The 10,821-nt window shown below is 53.7% G+C and overlaps 3 protein-coding genes across 3 annotated transcripts; all 3 read right to left on the reverse strand.

Moving 5' to 3' along the window:
• Nucleotides 1-2,010: 2,010 nt before the first annotated feature.
• UCRPA7_5060 (putative allantoinase protein) lies at nt 2,011-3,750 on the reverse strand (the record flags this gene model as incomplete). Its single annotated transcript, XM_007917611.1, has 2 exons — nt 2,011-3,165; nt 3,229-3,750. 2 exons carry the CDS (start codon nt 3,748-3,750, stop codon nt 2,011-2,013), a joined length of 1,677 nt encoding a protein of 558 aa, XP_007915802.1.
• Nucleotides 3,751-5,939: 2,189 nt separating this feature from the next.
• UCRPA7_5061 (putative nadp-dependent leukotriene b4 12-hydroxydehydrogenase protein) lies at nt 5,940-7,269 on the reverse strand (the record flags this gene model as incomplete). Its single annotated transcript, XM_007917608.1, has 6 exons — nt 5,940-5,989; nt 6,042-6,211; nt 6,264-6,295; nt 6,353-6,462; nt 6,523-6,997; nt 7,069-7,269. 6 exons carry the CDS (start codon nt 7,267-7,269, stop codon nt 5,940-5,942), a joined length of 1,038 nt encoding a protein of 345 aa, XP_007915799.1.
• A 1,846-nt stretch (nt 7,270-9,115) lies between these two features.
• Nucleotides 9,116-9,970, reverse strand: UCRPA7_5062 (putative short chain oxidoreductase protein; the record flags this gene model as incomplete). The annotated part of the gene is made up of 1 exon (XM_007917609.1): nt 9,116-9,970. The coding sequence occupies one exon, from the start codon at nt 9,968-9,970 to the stop codon at nt 9,116-9,118; it is 855 nt and encodes a 284-aa protein (XP_007915800.1).
• Nucleotides 9,971-10,821: the final 851 nt, after the last annotated feature.

Consider the following 10,821-nt stretch of genomic DNA (forward strand, 5'->3'; position numbering starts at 1 on the left):
TATTCGAGAGAATGCCAATGCTACCTTCAACCTACATGTAGCGATACCTACGAGCTTTACCTACCTTAGTACTGCATCTGCGGGTCACCGACAGCGCAATGCAGCGATCATCATTGGATCTCCACGAGGGTTGCAGGCCAATTGTGCACCCCTACCTCCTACCGATTGCGTTCTGGATCCCGACCAGCGCCAATTGACGGGTGGGGAAGACCAAACATGGGGGGAGCATTGATCGAATCCAGCTATCATTGCGCCGAAGAGCACATAACGTTAACCAGAGCTTTCCGTCACCAAACGCATGGCTCGCTACTGACCTTTTGGGGCTCGGTTCGGGCAGCAGGGGGGGCTTCCAATCAGTCAATCAGTCAATCAGTCTATCAAACAACTAAGCAAACAAGCGAACATCTCGCGTAGATATCGTCCACCCTGCTGTCCATCTCTACGCGAGGTGACAGCGGACCACATCGCTACCCGTCATCCGTCATCTAGACTAGACGGATACCGGACACTGGATCTGAGAGCCGATACACTGCCCAAGAAGACACTCTCGCCATGACGGACAAACTCCAGATGAATCCCTGAGACACGGTTCGATGGATGCCCCGAAAGACACACTGGTCCCGGGCTGGCTGGCTGGCTGGCTGCTGGTCTCGGTTATCAACGTCCAAATGCAACCCTCCAAGACAGACGGGGCAGCCCTACTGTAGAGAGAAGCCACAGAAGGACCCCTAGAGAGCAAGATCACACTGCAAACACGAGCAGCACCACCTGTATGGAGGGGCATGGAATGGGGCAGTCCAATGAGAGCACCAGCTTGTCTCTCGGAAACGAAACTCTCCGCGCTCGCTTGCATTAGTTACTCATGAAGAGCTGGAGATCATCTCGCAAGCACGCGGGGGATCCACATACACTCGCCGCCAACAAGGGCAAATGTTACCTCGCTTCGAAGAAGAGTGCTATTCTATGCTCGCTTCGAGTGTTGTTTATTACAGCAGTGTTCGTTTCTCTTCAACTTGTTCAATGCACGGCTACAAGACGATGTCAAGGTAAATCCACAAGGCAAGATTCTGATCTTGCTTGATCTGATCGATGTCCCAAAGCTGCGTAGGAAACCTTAGTAAGCGAGATCTCAAGATTAGATCAGATCAAGAGAGGCTTATGGCTTATGCAGCTACAGTGAAGCCTCAAACGATTTGTAAGTGCTGGTAGAAGAACCTGCGCTACGAGTAAGAAATGCTGAGAGGCATTACTGACTGCTGAACTGCTGAATCCGGACACTGGCGAAGGAGCAGTCCGATGATCCATGCAGCTTAGCATTCGGCCATCTCCTAGCTTCTTTTACCACCTCCACTCATCTCGGCCGAGTTTTCAGTAGGCTTCATCACTATGGTGGGGGTTGCACTTCTATCTTGGCATCGGGTCTGCGATCGCCTGCTGCGGCTCAGTGAATGTTGGGGTGGGAATAACCTCACTCACACTTACAGCGCATAGAATGCGACTGCATCGAATTGTAGTGAAGCATAAGCTAAACGGCAGCGTGGAAGCACGTCATGGCAAAAGATGCTCTGTCCCGTGTGACCGATAAATGTGACCTGCTGCCAGTGTGTGATCCGTGCTGTGATATTTCCCCTCAATTGGTGATCTTATGGTCTGTCCGGCAGAAGAAACGACAGCTCACAACGAAGATGAATGGAATCATTGAATCAAGTAAACAATAAGTAATGCCATGATTTAACGGTTTTGAATTGGATGAAACTGCCTCATTTCGCTCATGTCGTTTTGCTCGTCCCACGTTTTCAAATCCTGATAATGCATGCCTTTGATATATATACCCCGATGCTGATCCTCCTTTACTCATGAGATATTGAGGATGATAACTCATATGATGTACGCGCTTTGGGGTATGTCAGGTTCTCTCTCACTCTCGCTCTATCTCTCTATCTCGTCATTCAATCTCACCATATCTCATCTCAGATGACATAATCTTGATCATCCTCCTCCCCTGCGGACTTACACCGTCCTCCGCTCCGTGATGGCCTCGCCCACCGGCGTCCCGCACACGAAGCCGCCGTTCTTGCCCCCGAACTCGTACACCTTGCGGCCCCGCAGCCACGTCTCGCGCACCCGGCCCCGGAACGTCTTGCCCTCCCACGGCGAGCAGCGGTTCTTCCAGTGCATCCCGCGGCTGTGCAGCGTCCACGTCTCGCCGTCGTCAAACACGCACACGTCCGCGTCCATGCCCACCGCCAGCCCGCCCTTGCGGTGCGACAGCCCCACCTGCTTCGCCGTCGCCTGGCAGCACAGCCGGACGATGTCGACGATCGTCGGCGCGGCCGAGGAGGTTGCGGCGCGCGCGAGCGAGGTGGTGTGCAGGATCGGCAGGCCCAGACCGACGGACGAGATGCCGCCCCATGCGGCGAAGAAGTCGCCCATGTCCTTGGCCTCCGCGGCCGTCGCCGCCGCATCGACAGTCGTGGACGCCGCGGCGCCGAGCAGCTTGTTGTGCGCGGCCGCGCGCTCCTCCTCCGGCAGCGACATGTCGATGCCCGAGTCCGAGTGGCGCATCTGCGAGCGCACGTCGTCCTCCTCGGTGTGGATGTGCTGCAGGTGGCCCGGCAGCAGCTTGAGCTCAGGCGTGCACGGCGAGTGGTCCGACACGACGGTGCGGATCACGCTGTCCGCCGCGCCGGACCCCAGCTCCGCCCACAGCCCGTCCCGGTTCGTCTGCCCCCGGATTGGCGGGCAGCACTTGTGCCGCGTGTCGCCGTCCTCGACGTCCTCGGCCGCCAGCCCCAGGTAGTGGAAGCACGTCTCGGCGGTGATGTTGATGCCGGCCTTGCGCGCGGCTTTCAGGAGAGGGATGCACTCGGTTGCGGAAAGGTGCACGATGTGCAGGTGCAGGGCCGGCGCGAGGTGAGCGAGCGATAGGATCTCATCGATGGCGTACGTCTCGAAGGCAGGCGGCCGTGACTCCAGAAAGGTCTGGTAGCTGGTGAGCTGGCCGTGAGGCGCCAGCGGCGGGTCCGAGTGCTGCACGGCGTCGCCGACTGAGTCGGAGATGGGCGGGATCATCTCGGCGTGGAACATGAGCGTCGTGGGGTGGTCTTTGAGGGTCGTCATGGCGAGCGCGATATCGTTCGATGAGATGGCGGGGAATTCGTCGACCTGTGACCGCTAATGTTAGTTCTCGCGCTTTACATACGCATCTTGGGGTCTGGGGGAACATACACCCGACTCGATGAGGAACCCCTTGAATCCTCGAACGCCAGCCTCAACCAAGGGAATTAGTTCCTCTGCGTTTCCGGGGATGACACCGCCATAAAAGCCCACGTCAACCCAACATTGGCCCTTGCTGGCTGCCAGCTTCACCTTGAAGCCCTCGAGTGTGGTGGTAGGAGGAATGGCATTCAATGGCATGTCCACGACTGTGGTGACACCTCCTGACGCAGCCGCTCGAGTGCCCGTGTGGAAACCCTCCCACTCCGTGCGGCCTGGCTCATTAAGGTGGACATGGGCATCGACAAGACCAGGGAGGAGTAACTTCGAGCCATAGTCGATGTATGTGGTCGATGACGGGAAGGTAGACTGTGGTAGGATCTCGTGGGCTATTGATACAATCTTGCCAGTCTCTGCTGAGACGGCAACAGTGGCCGGTGTGAGAATCAGGGAGTTGTCCGGCAGGGTGAGGACGGCTCTTGTTGAGACTAGGACCGTGAGCGGCCCCGGGTTGACTCCTCCGGAGACAGTCATGTTTTTGGACGGGATACAGACACCGATAAGCACCAATTCAGGCTCAGGAATGACCGGCAGTCATGAAAATGCGGGGGATAGCACTTTCAAGTCCAGACCACACGTTTACGCCCTTATCGCGAGAGTGGGAGGTGGTGGGGTGGTGGTGTTGATAAGACGGATCGGCCTCGGTGGGCAGAGCACAGACAAAGGAGACGGGACGGAAGCGATATGATCTTGGACGGATACCCTTGCAACGGCAGAGACTCACGATGACTGGGAGGAGGGAGAATAACAAAAAGAAGCAAAGAAGACAAAGACAAGCGGGATGACGAACAGGAGGTAAGAAAGCACCACCGACCTACCCACGACTCCCTCCTATTACCGTACTACTGACGTTGTGTGGGCTGCTCCACCGGCCGACTTCCAGCCCGCTCACCCGTTCCGGCCTCTGACATGCGCTGCCGACGATGGGACGGGTGTGTGTACATAATGGCATCGAATCATGGCCATTGATTACCTGGGACCAGCGTCCCGATCTAGGCTTTTCCCGATATGATAGCCCACACCACAGGCACACGCACCATACGCAGATGCAACGCTTCGGCCGACTTGCAGGTCCACCGAGCGAGATAGACTCACTCAATGCTGCTGGGATCGCCAGGGTAGGTGCTTGTGGGGTGCAGCACATGGCAGCATGGCAGACGCCCCTGCGGTTGGGAATTGGTGGAATGCTCTCCCTCCCTCCCATGATTCCTTATCAGGGGGGCGGTGTGTCTTGGTTAATACAGACAGTAGTCGATGTCTGACTGACGGCGAGTCGTTCTCCCTTCCCTTATCTTCGCCAGTGAAAAAGACCCTGAAATCCCGCCTGTCTTTTGTCTTTTTTATCGGCTGCTGACCATTGGCTCATTCCTGTGCGATCGGATCCAGCCGGAGTCCGCCGGATTACCACTGTCAGTCTCTCTCTCTGAATGCTCCAAAGAGTGGAAATGCACTCTGGGCGTCAAACAGCCAATCATGAATCGTGTTTGGACAGATAGCGGCTTCATGTGTCATTCAAACGCCAAAAAGCTGCCCCGAACTCTTCCGCTTTCGGGCGCCTTTCTCCTTGCAGGCGGCTCCTAGAGCATAATTGTTGGGACCTGGGAGTTTTGATCGAGTAAAAATCGAGTAACAGACATTGCCCGAGTCGTCCTAGCGCCACGCTGGCAATGCCCTCACATTGCACTTGTTTAGGCCATTCACTCGCCGACCAGCCTGTTTCGGGGAACTTCAGCTGCATCGAGTGTGACCTCATTACAAATCGCGTCGCGACTGAATGGTCGGCATCGAGGCGCATGCAAGAGCCGGCAATTCCGCTACGAAATGGAAACTGCAAAGGCATGTCCTCCGTCAAGCTGCACATAACTTGTGACAATGATAAAAATTGCGTGATGCACGATTGCTCATTCTTCAGTGCAGCCAAGATATAATTTGTGCTGGGTGTAGAGTTTACTGTTTTCCATATTCAAGGGTGCCCTCTAAATCACGAACACCGACTGCGCCTGCATGATACCCCCTTAAAGGCTCGTTCACCACGATCTTGGCTTCTCCCACGGCTCTGGGCGGCTGTCTCTCCGAGAGCGCTTCACTGCACTTTTAGCCTCTAATAAGGACTCCATGGGTGCCCTAGTCCTCAGCCTCACAAGGTTTACAACCGAAGTGATCCTGCCAACAGGTCACTGGTCAATCTCACTGCCACGAGACCGAATCACCACCTACACGACAGAGGAACCTATCAAGATCAGGAGGTCCCTAGGAAGGCTAAGATTGCAGTAAAATCTGAACATTGGGCACTTTCATGCGCACTGGCGTCCTTGGTCTGCGTGGACCAGTGTTGAGAGATCGATTTCAGATCGATTTTAGCAAGCGAAAGAATTGCCAATACCAGCGCCCAGCGCCACGCCACAGACTTATCAGATGTATGCACGACATGAGGATGAACATGTTGGAAAGCCCTAGTGAATGGCTTTACTATCCTATGCCTACAACGCAGTAACTGGATGCCTCATATAGATGCCATCGAGACGTAGCTTGCGTGCAAACGGTACTAGACCAAGAGAGGAGTCAATCTCCTAGGCCTGCATTGACTCATTATTGCTACATTCGCCGAGTAGTACATGTCCTTCAGGTTTGAACTCATCACCGACACCGTGATCACTAGCGCTTCATAGTTTCGAGCGCTCGTCGGGATTCTTAACTTCGACCAGTAGTTTGCCTATGCATATATTAGCAAGCCTTCTAAATAAGACCGTAATTGAGGCACTCACCCTTGTTCACGCCCTTGTACAGGTCTACCAACGCCTGCTCGGCAGACCTCAGACCGCCTTTGACGATGGTCTCCTGTCTCCTCAGCTTGCCCTCACTCATCCACTGGGCGAGTTCTTTTCGAGCCTTCGGGAAGTCTGCAGTGTGATCAAAGACGATGAAGCCTTGCATCCTGTCGACTGGTCAGCACGCGGAGCACAACGTAGGTCATGCGCTATGCTTACTTAACCCTTTGGGGGATGACATTGATGATGTTCTGTCACAACATGTCAGCTCGCCATATACAGCATTGAACAGCAGATAATGTCCATACCGGAGGTCCTTGAAGCTTTCTCGTGTTGTACTGACTGATGCCTCCACACATGACGAACCTGGCAAACTTGGCAGCCCGTCCCAGCGCCATGTTGAGCTGCTCCCCTCCGACTTTTGACCGTCAGCGCATCCATAGTCGAGATTAAGGCACAATGCGTTAGTGCAGCTTACCGTTATCCCAGAATACATCAATGAACTTCGGCGTCGCCTCCTTGAACTTCTTCTTGAAGTCGGGATCCTTGTAGTTCAGCGCATCATCAAAGCCCAGCTCCTCCTTCAGCCACTGGACCTTCTCATCACTGCCCGCGATACCCACCACCCTCGCACCCATGATCTTTGCCAATTGACCCGCTACGGATCCTGTCGCACCCGCTGCGCCCGACACGACGACCGTCTCGCCGGGCTTCGGCTCGCCGATGTCGAACATGCCAAAGTACGCCGTCAAGCCTGTCATACCCAACACGCCCAGTAGATCCGTAGGCTTGGCATTGGAGGGCAGCGCAAGAGGCGGCTCGAAGAGCTTCTCCGAAGCGATCGCGATCTCGCGCCAGCCGGTCATGGCGTACACCAAATCACCCGCTTTGGCCTTGGAGGAGCGCGAGGCGAGCACGCGCGCCAACACGCCGCCGCGCATGACCTCGCCGATCTTGACGGGCGGGACGTATGATCGAAGGTCTATAATCTATTAGTGACCGACTTCTTGGGTAATTACTTGACGACAGAAGCATTGGACATGCCATTCAGCCACCCGCGCATCGCCGGGTCCAGGGCGAGGTAGAGCGTTTCGACAAGAATTTGTCCATCCTTCAGGTCTTCTGCCGTCGGTGCCTTTTCAGACTTTGCTTTGAAGGTCTGCCCCGGGATGATGTCTCCCTTCGGCCGCTCGGCGAGCACGTACGACAGGCTCTGCTGGGCCATGATTTCTGTTGATGACGGGTGGAAAGTCCGTGGCGAAATCAGCAGTGGTGACGGCTTCCAACAGCTCTTCAGAAATGGCGTCTCGGTCCTTAAAGTATCGGCTTCTTCAATTCATCCTACTTTGAAATCGGATTCTTCAATGCTCAGAGCTCCAATATCCACACAATGCCTTTCTCCATTAAGCAATGTCGCCGGCACTTGCGTGTGGAATCTTTCCCCGTGTCTGAGTCGGTCTGTCTGGCGAAACATGGGGTCTCTGGTGCCCTCTAGATCTGTGCCTCGGCCTGGAATTGCAGTGGCGGCAGGCGGCCACTGACGTCGGTCGGCGGGCTGAACATGGAGACTTCTCCGTGCCGAGGCATCTTCAGGAGGTGGGACGCGACGCACACAGCAGCGGTCGCACTACTAAATGGTTCCGTATAGTTCTTCCTCCGAGATACGCAACACCAAAACGATGCATCTTCAGTTCTTCGTTGGAACTGCGCGAGCCTTCTATCATCGTGCATTTAACGGCAGAACTCGGGAGAGATGTGAGTCATTTCGGGACCGCCGAGTTGCACGGCTTATGAAGCATCCTTTTCAGCATGCAATTCACCTGTAAACAGGGAGCATGAATATGAGGCTTACCTAGGGCAAATCTCGAGGTCCAATCGTCCCAAATATAAGCAACCTGCTGAGTAGCATAGACCAATTACCGCCATGCCTTGACATCCGTTCCCTCCAGAACTCCGGACCGGATTGCACGGCCAGGACCAAAGCCTAAAACAACGTGCTACTGGCTTCGCTTGACTTCTTGCTCACTAATCCAAGCACGTGGCCACGTGAACTTCTGGCGAGGGTGCTCCTCACCGGGAGACACGGTCCGTGACGAACGTTGAAACAGCCAAAGCGCGTCGCGGAGTTAGTGACACATGGCTATAAAAGCGCCATCACCGAACATAAATCCAGCACCCTTTACCTCTCGACCACATCCAACGACTGGCGGGTAGTGTTCTCGGCCTTATTTCCTTTCGTTTGGCGCAAGTCGTCAGTTCCTTATATTGCAGCTTAAAGAGCAGGAGTTGTGGGTTGTGGGTGCTGACTTTTCTCGTGTCTTCTCTTCCTTCTCCTTTTCTTTTTCCTTTCTCGCGGGTAAACATGTTGTTGACAATGCGCAGAAGCATCCGATATGGCCGAAGATACATATGGAAAGTGGCGTCAGGCGCCTGTAAGTGAAGCAGAAGCGATGGACCTGGATCCTGCAGAGAATGCTACTGTGAAGTCCTCTGAGCCGTGCTTGGAAATGGACGGTGGCATGGGAGACCTTACAATGGATGATGCTTCAGCAGACCCAGTGCGAACCAAGATGGAGGTGCCGCAGAGCAATGTAGGAGACTGCTCTTTGCGGGTACTTTATTCAAACAGCCATAAAGTTAAATCTCACAATATTTTCAAGTCTTTCACTCTTGAGATTTTGTGTGCTGAGGGGATGTTGCATTTGCAAGCGATGGTCGATTCAGCGTCTTACAAATGGCCGCTTGGAAATGGTTGGCTGAAAGAGCTCCATGTACACACGGTCCTGCATAACGCAGACACTGGAGAACTCGAAGTTTCGATGTTTCACTTTGAGGAGAGCGAGTTGATTGACTTATCTGATGGGTCGGGACGCTGATCGCCTCCAAGTAGGCAATATGTGCGTCCGAAGATAAGTAAAAAGCACTAGTGTGCGGTAGGAAGGAAGACGCATAGTGTGCTTTCACCTGGCTCGCATCGCTTGGTGGCATCGTCACGGGTCATCTTCGGCTTTTTCTATTATATTGTACTTGGTTTGAATTGACTCTATTTTTGCTTGGTATCCTGCACCAGTTCAAGATGCAAAATCTGTACTAAGAGAAATATCCTTCATCTTCTCAGCAGTCTCAGTCAAGCTCTTGATTTTCTGGTCCCGCATTCCATAGACATCTGACCCGAGAGGAACCCTTAGGTCCCACTCCTTGCCTTGACCCATCCCAGTACCTGTAACCATCTCGAACATCCGCTGTACAGCCTTCTTTGGGTCTCCCGGCTGGCTTTGGTGAAGTCCACCCATGATTGATCCATTGTCTAAGTATCCTTCTTTCTTCTCACCGAGCTGTTTACCCTGAGAAGCTGCTTTAAGGAAGTCTGTTCGAAAAATACCAGGCTCGACCAAGTGCACACGGATCCCCAACGGCTTTACCTCGTTTGCCAGGCCCTCCGCCAGCCCCTCGACGGCATGCTTTGAAGCCACGTAGATTGGCCCACCAACTCCAGCCCACAGACCAGCTCCGCTAGACACTTGAACAATGATGCCAGACTTCTGCTCTCGCATGTACGGGATGACAGCCTTGGTGAAGTTCAATAGACCGAAGAAGTTGACATCGAATTGATACCGTGCTTCTGCTTCTGAGACCTCTTCGACAGCCCCGAGGTGACCGAACCCGGCGTTGTTGACTAATACATCGATTTGTCCGTGCCGTTGTATAGCTCCCGCGACCACTGCATTAATAGCAGAGCCGGGCCCAGAAATCTCTACTTCGACAAGATCTGCCTTAGGGTTTGACTTAAGAGAATCTGGGAATTTGGAAAAGCTGCGCGCGGTGGCCACAACGGTGTGACCGTGGGAAAGGGCCAACTCTGTTAGAAGCAGACCAAATCCAGCATTGGCTCCAGTGATGAACCAAACGAGATTCTGCGTAGCCATTTTGGTAAGTGGCTTCTTAACTTATGAATATGAAGGTTTTGTCTAAAGTGTGGAAATGTTTGGCCGGAAGTCCTGATGAACGCTGCTGTGAACGATCTTCGGGATGGCAGCCCTTGAGTCTTTATACCCGTACATTCGGCACCTGTATTATACAGACATTCAACATTGCATACTAGTCCTGGCATCTTCGTGGTGATTTCCGACGTGGAATGGGGTCTCCGATCTTACACGGGCTTGGCAGCCAAGCAATCCGCAGCTGTCATTGGGTAAAAGCCCCACGGGGCGCTGACAAACGATGCTGTTTCCCGCATTGTGACGGGAATACCGTCAATTATCGGACCTCCCATGGAAATTCTTCCAAAGTCATACAAGGGACTATGGAGTCTACAAAAGAACCTAAGACACGGACAGGTCGGAAGAGCTCGGCCTGTACCGAGTGCAAACGTCGGAAGCAACGCTGTGATCGCCAATGGCCTTGCACCAACTGCCAGCGGCGCATGAGCGGGCATTTGTGCCAATTTGAAGAGCTTCACTCACCTGCTGACATGGAACAAGGGTTGGTTCTCCTAGCGGGAGTAATCTTCATGACTTAACAGTATTCTTATAGACCGTCGAGGAAGAGAAAGTTTGGCGGCCACAATCAATCCATCTCTGGACGAAATATAGACGTTGTAGAAGAGAGTGATGGTGCGGATAAGCAGTTGACGTCTTTAGACGCGAACAATGCTCTCAAATCCTTGGGTTACGCACAAGAAAAGCTGTTTCCTATACAGAACATGCTGGTACATTATCCAAGTATTCCTTTCCTTTTCGAGGTTCAAGTTGAGCTAATAATCACTGCTGTTATCTAG

The sequence above is a fragment of the Phaeoacremonium minimum genome (assembly GCF_000392275.1).
Source record: "Phaeoacremonium minimum UCRPA7 unplaced genomic scaffold PA7_03_scaffold_385, whole genome shotgun sequence".
Taxonomy (NCBI): domain Eukaryota; kingdom Fungi; phylum Ascomycota; class Sordariomycetes; order Togniniales; family Togniniaceae; genus Phaeoacremonium; species Phaeoacremonium minimum.